This window comes from Brassica napus, chromosome C9, assembly GCF_020379485.1.
Source record: "Brassica napus cultivar Da-Ae chromosome C9, Da-Ae, whole genome shotgun sequence".
NCBI classification, from domain to species: Eukaryota; Viridiplantae; Streptophyta; class Magnoliopsida; order Brassicales; family Brassicaceae; genus Brassica; species Brassica napus.
In genome coordinates this window covers 4,316,032-4,339,716 of record NC_063452.1, presented here as the reverse complement: position 1 = coordinate 4,339,716, position 23,685 = coordinate 4,316,032, and the positions used below count along the sequence as shown (strand labels likewise).

At 32.3% G+C, this 23,685-nt stretch overlaps 1 protein-coding gene across 1 annotated transcript; it reads right to left on the bottom strand.

The window, feature by feature from the left end:
• Window positions 1–9,722: 9,722 nt before the first annotated feature.
• On the bottom strand, window positions 9,723–11,901 carry LOC106428405 (bidirectional sugar transporter SWEET12). The gene is made up of 6 exons (XM_013869162.3): window positions 11,756–11,901; window positions 11,604–11,640; window positions 11,250–11,460; window positions 10,812–10,973; window positions 10,595–10,714; window positions 9,723–10,195 (listed from the first exon to the last, which is right to left on the bottom strand). The coding sequence occupies exons 1-6, from the start codon at window positions 11,805–11,807 to the stop codon at window positions 9,944–9,946; spliced, it is 834 nt and encodes a 277-aa protein (XP_013724616.2). The 5' UTR covers window positions 11,808–11,901; the 3' UTR covers window positions 9,723–9,943.
• Window positions 11,902–23,685: the final 11,784 nt, after the last annotated feature.

Genomic DNA, 23,685 nt, shown 5'->3' with positions numbered 1-23,685 from the left:
AACAACATGCATTCCTATGGATTCATAAACAAACTAGCACCACTAAAAAGACTAGAGGCAAGTTTGGAGCAGACTGAGACCGGTGGAACAGAAGTAAAGTGCCTTAGAGCATAGTGTATTTTATTTTTTGTGGATTAAATAGATAAATTCAATAGCTTAATAATCTAATCTATTAAAACAGGAGTACAAATAAATCTTAACCCTGATTTTTCTTCAATATTTACATTCTAATGCCACTAACCTAAACCATGATTAATACTTAAAATAAACCATTTCAATTGTATTTAATTATTTAACCATATATTACGATTAAACCATCTTTGACAACTTTAAATAACGACAATCAATTGTCTGGTCAACTGATTTATTTTACCAAAGAAACAACATATGTAAACCTAAACTATAACTTATCAGAAAACTAGACATCTAATTCATCACAAATTGATTTAAATCATTGTACTCGAGTTAAAATTACGTTGAATTTGAAAAAAAAATATTATACAGTTTAGGTACTAACAACAATAGATATACTAACATAAATACTAACATGGAACTGTTGATCATATATATAATTTTTATATGTATTCATACAATCAAATGTCATGTCAGTTTGTATAGATTACAAATGTGAAATATGAAACATGTTTTCTGTTTAATATTTCCAGAATAAATTACATACTAAAACATGGTTTGCCATTAATCACAAATATTATATTAATAATCTTAACAAAATATAGCTAAAACATTTTGAATGCTATGTTCAACCGATTTTCTTATACCTACAATCAAGGATACTCGAAATGCAATTTCCATTTTTTAGGTATGAAATCAATCAAAGTGATATCATACCTACTAACACAATCTCAATATTCCTTTAGTATCTTTCATATTCTTTAATTAATATTCGATTTGAATATTCCAATTTAAACAATATCATAATTGTATCTTATTTTTCCATATATTATTAGCTATTTAAAAGAAAAGGAATGATAAATTTATTGGAAAACTTGGTAACTTCTTAGTGCAAAAGACTAATTGTTTTTCTCATATTTATGCACATCTATATTATCAAAATTTAAATACAAATGAAAATTGTTTGGAAATATATATAGCAGTATAAATCAGAATTGTTTAGAAACATAGATAGCAGTACAAAATAATATTTGCCTATTTTTAAGTGATTTTTTTAAATAGATTTTCATTATATTTTAATCAATTCTAACCACTTCATTTATTATCTTTACTAAATAAATTGACATCATTTACTACAGAAGTACAAAACAAAACTTATTTGTTTTCAATTTTTTTTTTATCTTACATTTATTTTCTCATTTTTTTAACTACTTAATTAATTATATTTACTATAATATTTTGACGGCATTTATTTTACATATTAACTATAATAATTTGATATTTTTGAATGAAAATACTTTATTTGTGACAAGAATTCAAAATGGTTAACAAATTTGGGTTTTTATGTTTACATAATCAATTAGACATAGACATTCGGGTACCTATTCAGCTACGACTTATTTCTTTTGGGTATCAGATATTTTGAGTTTTGAAATTATGTTTCATTCCGGTATTATAAATTTTCATGTGGGCTTCGAATAGGGTCTTCCCAAGTCAAGATGAATTTAGTTTTTATATATAGAAACCTACAAATATTCAAAATCTAATGTATCTAAGATCGGTTCATATATTTGTACCAAAGGTAACAATATTAATTAATTCAGTTCGGGTATTTTGAATTTAAACTAAACTTAACCAAAAATAACCAAAAGTAACCATATTACCCTATTTGATTCGAGTTCGATTCGGATATATAAAAAACTAAAAATATTTAAATACTTATACAATTAATTATATTATGACACATATAAAATATATAATACTTATCATGAAAAAAATATCAATTTATAAAAATAAAAATTAACACCCGCACGGACGTGCGGGTTAATCTTTAGTCTAAACTATTAAAACAAGAGTACAAATAGTATTTAACCCTAAGTTTTACTCAATAATTACAAAGGAATGCCATGGATCAAATTTCTATTTTTTGTTAAAATTTTAAAGTTAGATATTTAGGGATTTTATTGCCTAAAACGAAGGCCCTTAAATATTCTATTTTGTGAAAGCTATAATCTCGGAAAAAAAAATTTGTTACTATAGTGTTGGGCTTAATCGAATGCAAGTTGTCAATAGGGTCCAACTGATCTGATTACATGTTCAAATGACACATTTAATTGTCAATATTTTCAATCAAAGCCTTATATATCATTAAATTATTTTGAAAAAAGCGTTTTACCATTTAATATATTCTATTAAAACGTATATATATATATATATATATATATTGACATCAAACTACAGACTCATATTGACTCTGTGAACCACTCCGGAAGATCTTGATCCATGTGAACGACAAACAACGGTTGCTTCCTGACACTGCGTGCTAGGCTATCCGCTCTTAAATTTTGCGTCCTTGGTACATAGATAATCTCTGATCGTGTGAAACCTTCTTTCAGGGTCTTAATATCTTCCAAATAATTTGCAAATGCTGGTCATTCTTCTGGTTCCGAAACCATCTTCACCAACTGAGAACAATCCGTTGCAAACGTAACCTGAAATTGGCGTAAGTTTTTCATGCATTCCATTGCCCCGAGTAGTGCTTCCATCTCTGCATGTAGAGGAGATAGACAAGCCTGAACATTCCTTGCTCCCAACAGCCCATCAAAACCTTCTAAAGTGCTCAGCCAACCTTGCCCGGAGAAAATCCCATTCTCCTTCCAGGAACCATCTGTAAAGCACCATCTCTCCGGAATTGATGGGAGAGTCATAACCTCGACTTGGGATACTATCCTATTTCCGGTCAATACATGTGCGTCAGCCCAAAGTATTGTTTCTGTTTCTGCCAATTTGAGCGTGTCCCTTGGGTCCATGTCCAGATTACTAAAAACTTTATTGTTTCTTCCTTTCCAAATATACCAAAGTATCCACGCAAATTGATGATCCTCTATCGGTGGGGAGACTCTCCAAAAGAGATGATCCACGTTTGTAAAGAGGGAGCTCGTTGGGAAAATAGTTGGGTTTGATGGTATTTTGAAGAGAGCCCAAACCTGAAGTGCTGGAGGACATTCAAATAACACATGGTTGATCGATTCCTCATCCGCTCCACAACGTGCACAACATATGTCTCCTTGTATTCCTCGCGCTTTCAGATTCTTCTTGACTGCTATACAACCTGTAACCAATTGCCATAGAAAATGTTTTAACTTTGGGGGGGCACCGTATTTTCCAACAGAACGCCTTCAAAGCATCAACTGAGGGTCCAAACATTAAAGGTGGTTTTTCCCTGTCTGGATAAACTCGCTCTATTTGATAACCTGATTTAACCGCATACTTCTCATTGTTGTTGAAATGCCATCCATCCCTGTCCACCATCTGGGTTTTACTCAGTGGTATACTTTCTATAATTTTCACATCTTGGGGATCCATCAAAGCCCTGAGTGCTTGCGAATTCCATGTTCGTGAAGTAGAATCAATAAGAGAATCCACTGTTAGCTCTGGGTCGAAATTGTGCTGATTTTTATTTGCTGGTCTCGGGCGAGTGGTTGGGAGCCATGGAACGTTCCATACAGATATAGATGATCCTGATCTCACCCTTTTGATTAGTTTTTTGCTTACCAGAGATCTAGCAGAAACGATACTCCGCCAGCCATATGACGGAGAATAAGAGCGAATCGGTTCCAGGGGTGATGCATTCCTGTAATACCGTCCCTTGAACACTCGGGAAAATAAAGTATTTGGTTTCTCAATCAGGCGCCACAATTGTTTACCAAGCATTGCTGTGTTGAAATCCGTAATATCCTTAAAACCTAGTCCTCCATCCTCCTTATCAAGGCATATTTTATCCCATGATTTCCAGTGCATGCCTCTTGTCCTTCCCCCTGGACTCCACCAGAATTGTACGACCGCGGTCGTCAGTTTTTTGGCGGTTACCTTAGGCAGACGATAGCAAGACATCACATGGTTTGGTAATGCCGTAACCACATATTTAATAATCACTTCCTTTCTTCCCTTTGTAAAAAACTTGAAGGTCCAACCATTAACTCTATTATTTAGTCGGTCCTGCACAAAGCTAAAAACTTGTATCTTGGATCCCCCCAGATTTTCTGGAAGACCTAGATAGGATCCCATGCCTCCAAGGTTCTGGATTCCCAATATATCAATTAACTCATGTCTAGCTGATTCCTCAATTTTGTGCCCAAATTAAATCGAAGACTTATCAAAGTTTATAAGCTGACCTGATACAACCTCATAGTCCTTTAAGATCCTAAGGATGGTTTGACATTCTTCTTTTTGAGTTTTACAGAAGAAAAGACTATCATCCGCAAAAAGCAAATGAGATATCGATGGACATGCTCTAGCTACCTTCATTCCTGTTAAGTGTTTCCCTCTTTCTGCCTTTTTAATATTTGCAATTAAGGCCTCAGTACATAGAATAAATAAATAAGGTGATAAAGGATCCCCTTGCCGTAAGCCCTTGTGTGGGACGATAAGACCCCGTGGTTGACCATTCAGTAGGACTCGATATTGAACCGATGATATACACTCCATCATTAATGTAATCCAATGAAGATCAAAACCCATCTTCTGTAATAGAGCCTTGATAAAATCTCATTCCACTCTATCATACGCTTTACTCATATCCGTTTTAATTGCCATATATTTTCCTTGGCATGCCCTATTAGTCCTTAATCCATGAAACATTTCCTGAGCTATAAGAATATTATCAGAAATCAACCTTCCTGGCACAAATGCCGACTGGGTTTCTGATATGAGGGAAGGTAAACATATCTTCAACCGCTGACACAGAACCTTCGAGATAATTTTATACCCAACATTACACAGGCTAATTGGCATCAGTTCTGTCATCCTTGTAGGCCTCTCCATCTTTGGGATCATACAAACATTAGTAATATTTAACCTCGGATCCAGTATTCCAGTAACCAAAAAATTATTCACCATGTCTACTAAATCCTTTTTAATAATATTCCAGGAGTGTTGAAAGAAAAGAGCTGTCATGCCGTCCGGTTCTGGTGCCTTCTCTGGGTGCATCATAAACAAGGCTTCTCTAACCTTGTTCTCCGTCGCTACTCTCAACAGTCGTTGATTCATCTGAGGAGTGATACCCGGTGTTACTTCTGTAAGGAAGTCATCAAACTCTATTGGAGAAGTGGTAGTAAAAAGTTCTTAGAAATAGTCTACTGCCACTTTTTCCACACCCGTATCCTCCGTAATCCAATTCCCCAAAGCATCATGTAAACCCACAATCCTATTACGGACCCGTCGTTGCTTAGTCAAAGCATGGTAGAATTTTGTATTGAGGTCCCCAGATGAGTACCACGTATTCCTACTTTTCTGGTGCCAATACTCCTCTTCATCTTTGTATGCATCTTGCAACTTCCTCGAAACCTCTAAAATTTCTTCCTGAGACCTAGAATTATCTGTTTGTACCTCCTCAAGAGCTTTCTGTAACTCATTAATTTTTACCTTTCCATAAGGTGGATTATTTTTCCGCCATTTAGCAATTTCGTGTCGACAATTGCTATTTTTTTCCACTATCTCAATTTCACTTCTTTCACTATAATCTGACCAGCCCATTGTAATTGACTCCGAAAGACCTTCTTTTCCAATCCATCTTTTATCAAAACGAAATTGCCCTTTTCTCTTGGTGACTTTATCTTCTAGATAAGCCACCACTGGGCGATGATCGGATGCCACCATCCCTAAATATTCTGTATAAGAACATGGAAACAGAGTATGCCACTCCTCATTTGCTAAAGCTCGATCTAGGCGACATCTTATCGTCACTACCCCTTTTCCTTTTCCTCTTCTCCCTTGCCATGACATTTTATTTCCCCGAGCCGGAAATTCCAATAAACCAGTATTCCTTATCATATTATTAAAAAGAATAAATGAATCCGCACTCTGCAAAGATCCTCCATCATTTTCATGATTTCCAGTTATCTCATTTAAATCACCAATGATGAACCATGGTTTCGATCGCGAAAGCCCATATCTAGTCAAATGTTCCCATACTTGTTCCCTTAACTTTGGAACATGATCACCATACACAAACGTAAGATAAACCTTCTTCCCATGAGCCACGGCTTCCACATCAATCATTCTATTACTAGAATATAAGACTTGGGTCTGAGACTCATTGTTGTAAAAAAGCGCTAAACCACCACTCCTGCCCACAGGATCTACAATAACCAAATTATCAAATCCAATATGTGCTTGGAAGTCTTGAACAAACTTTGAATCTTGCTTTGTTTCAGATAAAAATAAGAAATCTGGTTTATGTTTATGCTATATCTCCCTTAGATAACTTATGGTCCACTTACTTCCCATACCTCTACAATTCCAACTAAGAACTCTCATTTAAAAATATAAATAAACTCCCAAGAGCTAGCTAATTTGGGTTTAATGATACCCTGAAATCTCCACCACCAAAGAACAATAAGCCACCAAACTTTCAAAATACCCATCATAGCAGACGCCTTCAAAAAGAAAATAATAAGCCTTTGCCCTACTCCAAGTATAGACATTGTTGCCAATTCCACCTCACCATATAACTTCAAGCCAGTAAAAGCCATAATACAAAATAATAATAATCTAATAGTACATGCACATAATGATAAAAGTGCAGCTCTTTGCTGACATAGTATCCAAAGGCCATTCCTATTTATCACCGGGTCCTCGTCGATCCCAACAACTGGCATCCTGGTTTTACTAGGAGCCGTGAAACAAGACCAAAGAAAATAAGCCAGTAACTTCATTATTTTTCTATTTATAATATGTGTATTATTAATACAAATCTCAATTTTCCAATCCATCTTTAATCCATGACACCAAAAACCAAACATCATAGGAAAGAACCCAATATTTATCCTACCAGAAATCCTCACTAAGCAGCTGACGCACCATGACTTCTCATTCCTCCTTAGCACCATCAACAAACCATATATGTTCCCAACCATAGAAATATTACATGTCTGTGTCGCCATGAAAAAGAAGCTCAAGACCTTCACCAACTCCAAGCCTCTTGTCTGCAACTGGTTTAAAGAGACCAGTTGAAGAGATTGACACTTTGCCGCGTGAGCGTACGACTCGATCCTGAGCCCCATCCAAGTACCAAAATACCATGTGACACCATTTTTTCGGTCTTGGCTCCCATAAAGTCCAAAACATCCAAGTAAAACTGCATCAGTAATCATTATCCAAAGGATTAAAAATGTTAAAACAAAATGTACGGAACCACTAAGACACATAAGCCTTTTAACCCAATCATGATATAAGAAAAAATTCTCCTCATTAGCACCCTGAGACCATCGCATTAGCCCCATATCATTCAAAGCAGACCCCACACCCATTACAGTAACCATTGTCACTTGGCCGAACTGGCTCCTCCCCATATTCTTGTCTAATGAAACCATTATCACCGAACTTAAAGACGCAAGATGCCATCCTCGAGCTTGAGACACTTTTCTTATATCTTCGTACCAATAAGTATCATGCCAAGAAAACAGTGCATATAAATAGTAAAACCTGATTCTAAAGCTATCTCGTGTCCAAGCAAAATAGAACACTACACTTCCAAAAGCAGCAATGAGAACAGGACACTTACACCAGCCATAACTCAATATTAAGAAAAAAAACACGTAAGAATCTGTTGGACCACCAAACCTGCCCTCTTCTGCTTGTGTCCTTCAGTAAACCTTGAGTTGGGAATAATATCGTGAAAGTTTGAAGAGCCCTTGTCATCCACGAATACGTGATCAGCCGCACATGACCCTTCCTACCCGATCCACCCCTATCTCCTCTCTTCCAACCTAGGAACCGCAAACCTCTGCGGATAATGACCATCAATCCAAATCCCGATCTACTACCAAAAGTTTCCCTATCCTCCTCATCCCTTGTAGCCTCTCCTCTTAGTAAATTGAATATTACCAACTCCAATCCTTCTAAGAGATTATCACAACCCCTCAAATCACCTAACCAGATTTCCCGAGATCGATTAAACCCACAGAATCCTCATTAACCCGCGACTCCTCCTCATCTTCCCTGTAGCATAGAGCCCTCTCTCCACCCTCTTGGATCCTTCGTCGATCCGTAACTCGCCACCGTGAAAAAGTCATCTTGGAACCCTAGAAATCGCCTTCACGTATATATATATTATTGTAAAAAATAAATATTCCATTTATAATATATATAACAACGAATTTAATATATATATATATATATATATATATATAGAACTTCAAGTAATTTAATTCTTATTGTGTTAATAATTAATTTTCCCTACAAAAATATATTCAATACATTTGCGTAAGATATATTATCAAAATAAAATGTTTTTATAATATTGAAACATTTATAATTTTTCCTGTGTCCTAAAATAAGTAGTATATTTATATTATATAATAACATAATAATGTTTTTAATTAAATATATCAGTGTACAAGAATAATATAGGAACAAAAAACCTCTAAATATTTATTTAACTATTGCATTATTTATCATTTGATCTGCGGTAAAAAGTACAATGTATACAGAAAAATTAAAGTTATAGAATAATATAACAAGAAATAATAAAATATTTGGTTCCATTGCAATATAATGATATTCATATACAACAAATATATATTTCAATAAATCTTAAAGAAACATTTGTGCGGGCGCTCAGATCAAAATCTACTTTAAAATATACACAAAGTAATATAGATCTTAGGGTTTAGAGTTAAGGGATAGAAAATTGGGAATAGAGTTTAGGGTTTAAAAAATAGTTTCAAAAAGTATTTTCGAATTTCAAAAAGAAAACTTGAAAAATAAAATAAAATAAATTTTCAAAAAAAAATCATCAAAAAAATATAAAAAATTATAAAAAATTTCGAATTTGAAAACATATAATCTAAAACTATAATTTTTTAAAAATTTATTTATTTATTTATTTGTATTTATATATCTAGGGTATAAGAGTTTTTTTATCAATTAAAAGAAACATTTTGGTCATTTTCCTCCTTAAAATTTTTTTTTCGTGACAAATGTCTATTTAGGACAATTTTCCATAAATTTATCTATATAAAATTTTAAATTTCATAAAATTACTTGTAGAATAATATTTAATGTTTATAATGGAGTATTCCTTTTTTGATGTATCTAAATCTAACAATATGACTCATGTGTAATCAACATATTTAAAATATTATATAGTTGGAAAACGATTTCGTGTTAAAAGAGATATTACTCAAACATATCAATGATTCATTTTTTGTCGAAAGTTTGATATGGCACATGGATCAATATTTGTTTCCAACATGTAAACTATTTCACAATGGTCGTTATAAAAAAATTAAAATATGATAAATATTTAAAATATTAACTAATAAATATTTAAATAATAATTTTATATATAAAAGTTAAAATAAATACCCGCACGGGTGTGCGGGTCAAACTCTAGTATAGATTAACACTGAAACACAAAAACAAGCTCTGTGCCATATAAGAAAAATAAGTGCTTTAAAACCTAGTGTATTTTTTGTTAAATTAAAAGATAGTGTATTTGTTTTTTTTGGTTGAATAAAATTAAATTTAATGGCTTCATAATTTGATTTAATATTCAAACACAAAAACACCAGCTAGGCTGAGTAATATTATATTGAAAATAAGTGATATTCATATCCATATATAATTTAATTACATTAATAAAAGAAGAAGAGAAAAATCAACTCAGGAAAATGTAAATCCCCCAAGCGAACTAATCCTCGACTTCATACACTTGATAAACTCAGAAAATGCATGTGGATGATGATGAAACAGGCATATCAAGAAAAGAGTACAAGATCAACAATGCAAAAGATAGTCCAACATATTTTCAGACTCCATTTTCAGCTTCAGCTTTCTTATCGTTGCATACACACATGCTCACCGGTCGCACGACTGTGTTGACTGCTATTTCAGGAGATCCCACTAGCGTACCTAGCTTCAACATATTGATGCTCACTTCCGGCAACTTAGCAGCTTCGAGTTCATTCTCCACCAAATCCGACGGCGTTTTGCAGTATTTGAAAACCACGTAAAGTATCATTTGAAGTGCACCGAGAACAAACCCAATCACGTTAGGGAACTGCGAAGTCGACACATGAAAAGGTTATTTAGTGCTCAAAGCATTATAACTACTTTTTTATTTTTATATATGTACTTTACCCTTTATTGATCCACGTCAAATTATAATATAGTTACAAGCAATATACAATTCCATGTGTTATAGAACTCTTTTTCAAAAGATACAATCTTTACGGTTTTTCTTTTGAAAAAACAAAAAGTGAGTATCTTTAACGTTTTGTGGGATATTATAAATGTAAAACGACAATAATACCAAACAAAAGGGTTATACTTTTTTGTGAATCCATGTCTCTATGATTATAGCTTTCGTGTATATGCTCAGCTCAGGTGCATAGAAACAAAAGCAACCATTTTCACGTAACTAATGATGAGGATTATGATAATGATTATGATGACTTACAGCAACGTAGATATCTCTAAGAGCAAGACCATAAAGGAGCCAGACGACCGCACTGATGGTGAGTGTCAAGGATAAGCTAAACGGCATGTACTCCACACTTTTTGTCTTTATAACCGTTCTCTGTATATATTACAAAATTAATTCATTAAATCAATTAAAACATATTTTCATTTACTATATATGTAACACTAGCTAGAGTCTAGTGTAATATACTTACGATAATGCTAAGCGGCGCAGCGAAAACGCAAACAGAGAATCCGACACAGATTCCTCCGATGATCTTCGCACGTGTGGTTCCTTTTGCTAAGAATTGGCAGAGAAGGAGAATCAAAAAGAATCCTCCAAAGTTCATTAGCAACAAGAGTTTCACCGTTAACATCTGCACCAAAATACCAATACATGATGCATTAAAGATCACATTAAAAAAATATCACATAATCAAAGCCGAATATTCTAGGCACAGATGAATAAAACATTTGCCTTACTACTCAAATTTTAAAGAGCTATCGTACATATGTCGTATGACTTTTAAATCATTGATTTTTAAATTAAATTAACCTAAAAATGTTTATAATTCCTTAAATCTCAGATCCGAGTTTGCACATAATTAGATATAATATATATCACATAGATTGGTAATGACTAATGAACATACTCGTGCTTCTTTGGTGGCGAAGGCAACGAATATGGCCATGTAGATGGTTTCAATGACGCAACCAAAGGAGTTGATGGTGACGAGAAGGAAGACATCTTTCTTCTGTGTAGCGTAGTAAAGCCAAAGCATCGCGCTGAAGAGCGCCACCACATACGGAAGAGATTGAAATCCTTCTGTGGTTTTCTTCTTACAAATCCTATAGAACGTTGGCCTGCACACATATCGAAACAACTAATTGGTTTGGTTTTTTATATCATATGATCATTATAGTTCTAGCTAGCGAGATAGTAACATAAAGCATATGTGCTGAGATATTTAGAAAAGTTTTAGTGAGGTAAAGATGTAACTACTTACACGGGAGAGAGGAAAACAGCAAAGGAAATGAGGTTTCCTGAAAATTAAACCGATTATAATGGAAGTATAATTTTATTAGACATACTGGTTTTAAAACCTGGATGTAGGTTATGATAATATTAACTCTGATATAAAAGGAGATAAGTTCATACCGAGCAAACCGAAGGCAAAGGCCCATGTGTTATGAGTGTTGAAGATAGCCATGTATCTTTGTTTTCGAGTTTAGGTTTTAGCTTTGTATGTGTTTCTCTTCAATCAAAAGCTGATGGCACGGGTTTAGCATTTGGGAACTTCAAGTATATATATAGGGAGAAAGTCTTAAGAAAGAATATTGCGGATATGTATGGAAAAGAAAATATAAAATAATGGCAATCATAATAATTTTCATTTTAATATATAAATTCTTGAAAGTATTTTTTTCTCTTTGTAGGTGTACAACAGATGTCCTTAGAAAATCATTCGCAAAACCAATCCACTCTAATATAACTTTTCATAAATAATGCATGGCGATTTTGGTTTAAAGCCAACTCTTTCTTTTTAAGGGTTTTATGTCTAGATTCTACCTATTTCACATATATATATGCATTTACTTATAACGTAGTATCACGCTATTTTTCTACGGTTTATACCTTATCGTTTATTAGATAAAATTATGAGGCTCATGCTTAAATTACGTCTCTAAGAAAATAGTTCGCGTGAGTCGTGACACTGTACGTACTTATCATCTAATTAACTTTCTCAGTTAGTTTTTCGTTCTTACTTTTTTGCCGTTTCTCAATCATTAACAGTTTGTCTATACGTACCTAAGTTTCATAATTCAACAAAAAGTTAATGATATATGTTCTTCAATTTTCACGTTTGTTTCATTTAACAATATATTCACGTTTGTCTTACTTTTCAGAAAGGAAAATAAACCAAGCGTAAGAGAGATAGACTGCATAACAAGAAATTGTGACTATTTTTTTTGGTCAAGAGTTATTAATTTATACAGTATAATTCTTAGTTTTTAAATACTAACTAAAGGAATAGAAGTCCCCTTTATTTAACAGTTGGCCGATAAAATCATTCAAATACATCGGATAAACTTTAAACTTCAAGATACAGATGAACTTTCTTCATAAAAAAGGAAGTTAAGATATGATTTTGGCTTATGGGTATTAGATATAAAGTGTCACGCATCGGAAGTCGGAACAGATACTAAGTAATATATAAGATTGATGGACTAGTCCACTTATCACCAATTGGTTTTAGGTTGGAAGTCCATCTACCTTAACATGGTATCGAGTCCGATTTACGCAGTAATCCGGCCCACATCGATATGGTTCAAAGTTGGCCCATCGATATTTGTCCAAACATTCCGAGATTGATTCTCAAATAGTCATCATCTCGAAGGGTTGTATTAGACACAAAGTGTTCCACATCGGAAGTTGAAAGGGATCATAAGTAATATATAAGATAGATTGACCACTCTATTTATCACTAACTAGTTTTAGGCCGTAACCCATCTAACTTAAGAATTGGTGCAAGTTATTTTAGATAGGTTCCAACATAAAATATACAAAAAAAAAAACTAAGTCTAGAATACAAGTAACTAGTGAAGATTAGGACCTCAAATAAGGTTATTATCATGATTCAGGGTCACAAGTTTCTTTAAAAATCTAGAGTTCACCCTTAACTTTTTCTGGAAATTTATCATATACAAAGCCTAAATTTATCTTGTTAAAAAAATATTTATCTTGTTTGGGGGCATTACATTTTCAGATACGGTTTTGACAGTAGGTTGAAGCGTCTTTCGTGATTCCATGCGTCACGTATTTAAATATCTATTCAGAAATAGTTAAATCTATTCGTTGTCATGAGTTTATCATTGTTTATGATAAACATGATAATGTAGTAGGTGAAAATAAACTCCAATAATTCATAACTAATAGGACAAAAGAACAATAGCATGAACTTCATTTGTATAGTTTTAGCCTAGACCGAATTTTAAAGGTCACTTAAACGTATCCATTTAGGTTAATTAGTAACTTGTTATGCTTTCACATGGTTTTCATTTTTCAAAGAGTTTATTCTTTTAGGGTGGTTTCTTTCTCTAGTAAACGTTATAGATGAAAATGACATTGATTCAACAGAAATTATTCAAATTACATAATGACGAGATTGTTCATTATGTTAAAATATGGACTAACAATTTTTTTGACACTATGTAAGTGATGATCAAATATCTAAAATTAACACTACAAAAAATGATTAGTTGGTATATGATTATAAATGATTTTAACATCAAAGTTTCAGTGATAACCACAGGTGTGTAGGTAAATGGTTAAACGCAGGGGTTGGTCATGTTGTGCTCTTAGTTCTAAATTTGTCCAAATTCCTCTTAGTTAACAAAAAGAAAAATCAATAATATATTTTCCATAATAATATATTTCATATCTGGTGACGAGTTTGAGTTAGAAACGTACAGTCACGACCCACGTATTGCGTTCAAGCATACCGTTAAGTTTCTGCTTTGGACCTCATATCGCTCGTTCTAGTTACCTTCATTTCGCATAGATCACTGCTCTTTAAATTATCTTCAAAAGTGTTAAAAGTAATTAAATAGAACTAAAGTAATAAAATTTGCTGTGCTTTTGCTTTATAGATATTAAAGTGGTCGGTGGGACTATGGTATATGAAAATATCTATATGGGCTAATAGATATTTTCCCTTTCGAATCTAAATAATTCATTAGATCGAGAAGTTAGTCATAAACTGGTCCTTGATCCAGCTTTAATCTATATAAAGTAGACTTTTCTCTCTTCTTATGATATGTGGAAAAGGGGTTTATTGACATGTGTCCTCTTTTTTTTTGTCTTTTTACATTTTAAATCCTTCTTCTTTTACACTATTGCAATTTGGTTCATTATTTTTTAATTATGCACTATCTAATCTTTCTCACACTAACTATCATCATTTGAAGTTTGATAATCTATTTTATTGTTCAAAAAATTGCAAAACGAATAAAAAAATAAGTAAAAAAATATAAATGTATTTTAATATTTAATTTATTCATTGCTAAAAATAACATAAACTTTCGCAATTTTATTATTTTTTACTATTTTCTATTATTTCATTTACAACTATATATTTATCTTAATATTAACCAAACTAAAGCAAAACACATAATCTAAACATAAAACCTCCATAATCATAGAGAAAAAAATACCAAAGTAACACTAACTCAATAAAGGTCCAGAGCTCAAAGGCGATCAAGAACGAAAATTAACTTACCCCACTTTATCATTGAGTGTCTTGGCCAGAACAATCAAAAGTCAGAAAAATGTAGAAAGATAATCTTGAGATAAAGCAATCGCTCGAACACAAAGGAGCGTGATCAAAGACCAATGCAAAGAACCAAGAAAGCGGGTTAGAGGAAAAATAATCAACAAAAGGCTAAAATCACCACGAAGCAGGAAGAGACATACATAAGGAACGATAAGGACAACCACCAGATAAGAGGAAAGAATCACCTCACAAACTAAACAAGCACAAACAAGACGTCTATGCAAGTGAAGAACCACAAAACTCTGAATAGAAGGAACCAAAGCTCCAAGAGACTAATACCACACACTTATACTAAGGGAAGCAAGGGAAGAAGAGAACAACCTGAGTGAGGGAGAGCGGAAGCCAACCCCCGAGAAACCAGAGCCCAGACTTGAGACCAGAAACAATCTTTCAAATCTATAGAGCATATTTGGAGGAGAACACTATCCACGAAGCAGGAAGAGACATACATAGCGAACGATAAGGATAACCACCAACTAAGAGGAAAGAATCACCTCACAAACTAAACAAGCACAAACAAGACGTCTATGCAAGTGAAGAACAACAAAACTCTGGATAGAAGGGACCAAAGCTCCAAGAGACTAATACCACACACTTATACTAAGGAAAGCAAAGGAAGAAGAGAACAACCTGAGTGAGGGAGAGCGGAAGCCAACCCCCGAGAAACCAGAGCCCAGACTTGAGACCAGAAACAATCTTCCAAATCTACAGAGCATATTCGGAGGGGAACACTATCCAAATCTGGAGTGGCAAACATGGCGAAAGGGAGAGTCACATAGACGCAAGCAGCCATGAAAGTTGCAACGATATGGGGGAACATAGATGGAAGGGTAGACAAAACGAAATCATTCAATCACGGAGCCGTCCTCGAGCTATAGAAGTCAGATCACCAAAAACCATATTTTGAAAACTAAGACGAGAAATGACTATCGATGGTAAGCCAACGACGAGGAAAACAACTTCAAAGACGACTAAACTTTGACCCAACCCAAGGAGATGCAGTTCCTAACATAAGCCAAAATCTAAGGAAAAAGAGGAGAAAAAGGTGAGGAAAAACAAGAGCACATATGTGAGTCTTTTTCGGTGATGACGAGAATCACAGCATAACGGAAAGGTAAACGAAATGCATAGATGGTGACGGCTCAATGTAAAAATATAGGGAGAGAGCACAAAACATATTTAAAAGGTAATGTTCAAATAATTAGAAAAAATATTAATTTTTACCCTGAAACTATTAGCCTTAAATTCAACAAATACCTAAATGTAAAATTATTGAAATTCAATATGCATTACATCACAAACTCACTCCACCACTAATAAGGTACTATTATACCCACACCAACACACTATTAAAAAAACAAACACATAATATGTTAGCATATAACCTATTACTACATAACATAATAAAAATACCAAATAATGTTCTTAGCAAATAAAGACGATCACATAATATGTTAGCATATCACCTATTACCAAATAATGTTCTTAGCTATATAATCCGAAAAATAATAAGTAACAACAATAAAACAATATTCCTCGCGAAGCGCGGACATGCCCCTAGTTATAATAATAGTTGAGTTTTTGTTCACTCCTCGGCGCTTTGTGGAATCCACTTCAAAAAAGTGTGAAAAAGTGTCAAACTCATGGCTCGAATCCGGGTTATTGAGATATAAACACTAACATTTATACTACTAAGCTAAATGATACTTTGTACATTAATGACCAAACTTAATATATATTTATGAAAGTCAGAAGCCCTTGCTTCTTCGGCTTCTTCTGAGGGTCGGACCTACAAGTGTATTATGGGTTTCATTTTTAAATGAAATTCATCACATTATATGAAAAAGCTTAAGTTTGCAACGATTATGGTTTTCCTATATTGTAAATTGTTGTCGTTTAACATGAGTTCGAGTTCTTTTCATCATTGTCTCAAACAAGTATGAGTTACAGAATTGCGCCGTGTGTGTTCGTAATCTATTTTTTTCACCATTAAACTCTTTATCATGTCCCCATCTTAAATCGCTTTATCATAAATGTTCCTGATTTGTAGCCCCTCTGTAAACCCTATATATATGATTCTCATCTTTGATGAACCCAATCTGCATCTACACAAAATTCATTGATTCCTCTTAGCTTTAACCACCTTCTAGAAAATGTTTCTCTCTGCCTCTCCAGTTTCTCAAACCGGCGTCCCGGCGTCCGTCACTCAACCTTCGAGTCTTTCTGTCTTGGTCGTAGTAGTCAGAGCATAGCCTCTGGCTTCCTCTGCTTATGGGATTTCCTGAACTTCAAGAAAGACATGGAGTTTGTGGGAATCACGGTTATCTTCCTTGATGAAAAGGTAAGTTAATCTTCGATCTATTATACTTATTTAACATAATTGTTTTAATTTATTTCCTGATTCTTTGTTGAATAATATTATTTGTAGATTCCGTGATTCATGGGTTTACTCCCGTCAAACGTGCTAATCATTACAAGTCATCTTTGAAAGCATGTTCCATTGTGAAAGTCAGTCATTTTGAGGTTGCTAGGTGCTCAAGCATGTACAAGATAACTGATCATCCATTCTTCATTCGTTTCATCTCACTAACCATTATTGATGAAGTCATCACGGGTGCTCCTGAGATCGATTTTCAGTCAAGATTATACTGTTCGACAATCTCTAAGTGATTGCGAACACAAACCTAGAACTCTCAGGTATATTATCATATTGCATCTAGGTTTATATTATGTTTCGATATCATAACTGATATTTAAACTCGCAGATGTGGTTGGGCAAATCCGTTATGCCCAGGGCTCTGACCTCACCAAAGAAACAACTCGAGTCGTTATTCGTCTCCTCATTGATCCATAAGAAACAATCAACACATAATTCCCTTTATATTACTGTCTATATTGTGCTAACATCAATAATCAAAAATATTTCATACCCAAGATTTGTGGTCGTCTATTTATTTCCCTTACTTATCAATCTAATTTTACACAAATCTTTATTTTACAGCTTAAAAGAAACCACAATAACCCAAACAATCAAAACACCAAAAACTAGAATCTCCAAAAAGACGAATTATTAATGATCACCTCTGTTTTTGTCTAACCTTACAAATAAACTTCAAAACAAATATATACCAAATCAATCAACTCAACTAAAACTCAACGACACATACATTGAGCCAGCTAAACAAATACAAACTACACAACCAACTATTTAACAATTTACAAATTTACTTTCGCAGATGCTTACGAAGAAGACGAAGACGACAACCAAGATCAGTGAAATTATCTAAACAAAAAAGGCAGAGTAAGTTACAAACTCTGATAAATACAACTAACAATGATTTTTGTTTACATATTACTCATCAAATAAAAGAGAAACAAACACAACCACACCAGAAAATACAAGAGACAATCCCAACAGACACAAAGGCGGCAACAACATCTCCACATGTTTACTCCTCTTGTCTTATGAAAATAGCTTACATGATCAATGTCAACATGCCAATGCTATTGTCTTCTTATGAGAAATACGTATATTCGTTTAAAATCCATTAAGGCTCGAATACTAATTTTCACTCATTTTATAATTATTTTTACAAGTCTTCATGTACTTGTTTTAAAGGTCCGGTAAAAGCAACAAGTTTAAAAATAAAACAAACATATAACCAACGTGATAAGAATAAAAAAAATTATTACTTAATACACACAACTTACACAAATAAACTGAAGAAAAAATATTAATCTCAACAACCTTAATATAATTTATGTAATCTCAACAATATCAATTAACAAATTAAAAAGACAAACAAACAATAAGTTTCAGTGACACAGCAAGCAACACCACGAACTATATCAATCACATTACTAACACAGTTTAGTCCTTCATGAGTTGAAAACAGTGCATACACAGTTCATCGTCACAACTCTAACCCTATAACAATAAAAAACTTGAAAAACAATGATCAACCCAAAGACACAAAATTCACAGCTACAATAACCCTAACAAATATTGAAACGAAACAAGAACTTTGCTCAAAACCCCGCGCAAAGGCAATGCCCCTAGCGTAAATAATTCGTTTCTAAGTCTAACACTAAATCTGATTTCAATAGTATAGACTATAGATCGTTGATATTACTCATCTTCTTCAACTTATTAAAGCCTTTATTTAACAGCTTAACCATTTGATATTCAGTTTTCGTATTTGCTTGTTGTTAAAAGAAGATTTGCATAATGGTTTCTTATGATTTATTATGTCCCAACATTTCTACTGTGGAGATATATTTTAGTCTAAACTAATGAATGGACAATTCTATATTTTCTACAAAATTTCACCATATGTAGAATTTACTGGCATCCCACTATGGTGAACAATTAATTATATTTCCATGTGCCTGAAATCTTTTGTAGTTTTTCCCCATTAATCTCCCAAAATATCATTACAATCGAACCTAGATATTTTAGTGTAAATTCAATAATTAATCATGTTACCAATCGCTAGATTAAGGAAACTTTCAGTGCATATATTTTATATTCAAGTAAAATAGTAACTGATTATATTATTAATTAGTAAAATTATTATCTATGTGAATCATGTTGTCCCTCTTTAAATTGAGGAATTTCGCGTTGCAAAACCTATTCAATCATATCAAGGGGAATAACTTTGGATGATCAAAATAACCACATAAAATGTTATTTTATTTTATAGTGCACTACAAATTTATATTTATATTCAATAATTGAAATCCCACTTCCTTATTTTTATTAGACTGCTTAAGATTTAAAGTGTAAATCATGTGGACAAATATCAAGGATGACAAACTGTATACTACTACTCTCTTCGCTCTACAAAAATGATGAATTTTCATTTGGTTACCTATATTAAATTGTATCATAAATATATTTTTTTGATTATCAATTTTAATAAAATTACATCAATAATAGTTTATTATTATTTTAAAAATACAATTTACAATTACAAAATAATAAGAAATTTATAAATAACATAAAATATTTTTTGTTTTCAAAATATTGATCTTTATAGAAAGGATAGTATTCGTGGCGACAAAGAACAATTATTTTCCAGAATCCCATCTTTCCTAAATAATTATTGTGTATATGTAACTAACTAGTACTAATTGATTATACTACAATCTTTCTTTACATTAGCTGACAATAAGTCAATAATGTTTCATAAATGCGCCTAAGTAATGTTTCCTTTAGTGCATCAACAAAGGAAATTTAAAGGCACCTTTTTTCCCCTTTACCAATAAATCTAAAGAAAGAAAAAACCTTATGTTGTTCATCACCTGACTTTAACTCAAAGAGTCAAATCTTGTTCCACCTCACTCACGGAGTCACATATACTCACTGTTTTACGTCCCTCGCATATTGATCAATGATCATGCACATTATTACGAGCGAGAGTTAATTATAGCCATGGTTAAAAGATACATGAAATCAAATGTGTTAAACAAAGTATATATATTTCAAACTGAACCAAAGCAGTCAGTTCACTACAAAAATAAGACTTAATTAATTAGCATCAATTATTTTTAATATTTGCATTAGTTACAAATGATGTAAAATAATTTTACATCACTTAAATAAATTACTCTGAAAGTGGTGATGCAAATAATTTACATCATTTGATTGATAATTGATGTAAAAATATTAAATATTTGAATCAGTTATTATAAGTGTTGTCAATTTATATCAATTATAATAAAATGATGTTAATACTTATATCAGTTTTTAAAATGATGTTAGTCTTAACATCATTTAAAATAATCGATTTTAATTATTTATTTCATTTATTAACAAATGAAGCAAAATTAATATTGGATTTTTTTATTAATTATCATTTATAATTATTAATTTTAGTTATTATTATTTGTATTTAATTGATGTTAAAATCATTTCAATAGATAAATTTATGTAAGTAAATAATAAATAAAAATATTATTAAATCACCATTTCTTAATTTCTTTGCACTGAAGATAAAATCTGTTAAAGAAAAAGAAGATACAATCTGTTGAAAAAGAATTCGTCACAAAACTTCAATATCTATCTTTCTTACGTTGTGAGCCTGCGCCTACAACACACAAAAAAAAAATCGATATTAGTTCTGACTTTGTAATTCGAGAGTGACTAAAGTAACATAACTCACTCTGTTGTTAGTGAATTGGTAATATCTCACCGACGACACAACACCGCACCAGTCGTCTTCAAAAAAAAAGAAGACACAGCCGGAGTTTATTTAGATTCCATATCTGAAAATTTTCAGTTAAAAAGATAACAAAGTCAGAATTATAATCAAACGCAAATTATTAATATATCCACAACTCATAAACATCACATTTTAATTCCTAGAAGAAACCAAATCCAAAACAAACATCAAATTTGGGAATTCTCATTAACTAAGAGAATGGAAATCACAAAGTATTTAGAAGATCTTGTCAGATTAAGAAATCACGGATTGAGAAAAAAGATTTAACGTACATAGCATATTAGGTGGCAGAAGCTATGTGTCCAGTGACGGAACGACGACGACAACGAAGACCTGAAGTATATGACATCGAGAATGAGTGTGTGTCTATGTTGCAATCTGATTGGAATTAACAAAAACAAATATTGCTATCATAATGGATCATTTAGATTGGCATTGGTTGTGATGATACCGTTGTCATCGAGAGACAGAGAGAGGGAGACGAAGGTATGCTTAGTTGAGATGAGACAGTTATGGAAGAAAAGATCCAATTAACTTAAAGCCACAACAATATCAAACCCAAAAAATCGTAACCACTCCTGATCTTGGTTTCTTTGAAGTTTTAGGCTAATTTTTATTGATATAAATTAATTTATATTATATTAAATGATTTAAGGGGGATGCATTCAATTTAACATTTGATGTGATTTGATTTTTAATGGGATTTTAGATGATTTCAATAAGTTGCAGAGATTTAAGTGATTTTTGTTAAACTACTCTAGAATATCACCTAAAACTATGGGATTTGGGTTTTAATTTTTTTAACTAAGAAATCCTACCCAAACACCCTAAAATCACCTAAAAACTTTAAAACTCCACAACTTAAAATATTTTCAATAACAGTGGATTTCAGAGTACTTTAAGAAATGTCAAATTCAATAACAGTGGATTTTATATGAGTTTTTAAAATTCATGTTTCAATAACAGTGGATTTGTCATTTTAATACAAATCACCTGAAACTCTCAGTTGAATACATCCCTCTAAATGATGTAGACTAACATAAAATAACATCACTTTTATTAAACTGATTTTAAATGAAATACAGTTACATATTTTTTGTTAACATCAGTTTTTTATTGATATAACTATTGTGTCATTTTAATAAATGATGTTAACTAAAAATAATATATGCATCAGTTATTTAATCGATGGAAATGTCAAAATAGTTTCAATTTTAACGAAGTGATACAAATTAATATAAAATATATCAGTTTAGAGGAATTGATGTTATATTAGTTAATAATAACGTCAGTTACTATAATTGATTCCAAATAATGAATATTTGTTTCATTTAGAAATAAGTAATTTAAAATAATATCACTTATTTTTTAGATTCAAATTAAGTGATACAATCCAGTCTTTTTTTTGTAGTGGTTTAAAATATCGTGACTAACCTTAGTAGTACGTTTAAAAACATAATTAACTATCCTTAATCATCGGTCAATCGTGTGAAACAGTATAGTTAAGCAGATTGTGTAAATGAATATTTGATTGTAGATTACTAGATCGGGCGGGCAATTGAAGTAGTTTAGTCATTTCCCATTTTAATGAGTGTTATTTGGGGGTTTTTATCCTTATGAAATATATTTATCATAATATCTTTGGTGTTATCTAAGTCTTTTGCCTACAGTTTTATCTCAATGAAGTGATCTAAGAAGAAAACATATCCTACGTTAGAGACATATGTAGTTAAATATTATTTTTTTTGACTAAACCATGTAGTTAAATGTTATGATAAGAGTCATTCAAACATCCTAGTAATAGAAACGTACATGGAAAAGCAAAATTCATTGAACCAATAAATCGGTACTATTACAGTAAAGAAAATAAACGACATTGTGTTATTATTTTAGTAAGATTAAATTTTCTTTCAAAGTTCAACACCGTCGAAGATCTTACGGATTTTAATAAAACAGTTTTTACCTTCACATAAAAATAGTCGCCTTTCTTAATATAAAGTTTTTGTTAACAACCATATCTTACCCATCTTAATATAAAGTTTTTATATGACCAATGAATGTCAGGAGAAATCGCCATCAATTGATACGATGACGTCACGGGGTAATTGAATCCTTTATGCTCCAAACTTTTTGGCAAACCATGTCCATCGTGAATCATGACGTGGGATTATATTTCACGTAGATATCAAATATTTATAAGATACGAGACAACACAAAATAAATGGAACATGCATGAACGTCGGCTATCTAGAGGCACCTATATAAAAGAAGAAAATGTAAAGTCATAAAGATAGATTCAATAGATATGATATTAGGATATGATATATTCTCATATCTTTGTATATATGTTAATTTCCTATTTCTACATATTGCCTTATTCATGATTAGGTTTAGGAACTAACACAGAGATTGTATAAATACCTTGTATCGATGTTTGGAATAAGACAAATTGATATTAAGCGATTCATATTTTGTCATGGTATCAGAGCATTGATCCATTATTTTCGATTGCTTGAAGTTTATCTTTCTTC

Coding starts and splice junctions, on each gene's coding strand:
- LOC106428405 (XM_013869162.3), bottom strand. CDS start 11,807: ATGGCTATCTTCAACACTCATAACACATGGGCCTTTGCCTTCGGTTTG. Junction 11,641..11,755: donor CTTTGCCTTCGGTTTGCTCG/GTATGAACTTAT, acceptor TTTAATTTTCAG/GAAACCTCATTTCCTTTGCT. Junction 11,461..11,603: donor GCTGTTTTCCTCTCTCCCGT/GTAAGTAGTTAC, acceptor ATATGTGTGCAG/GCCAACGTTCTATAGGATTT.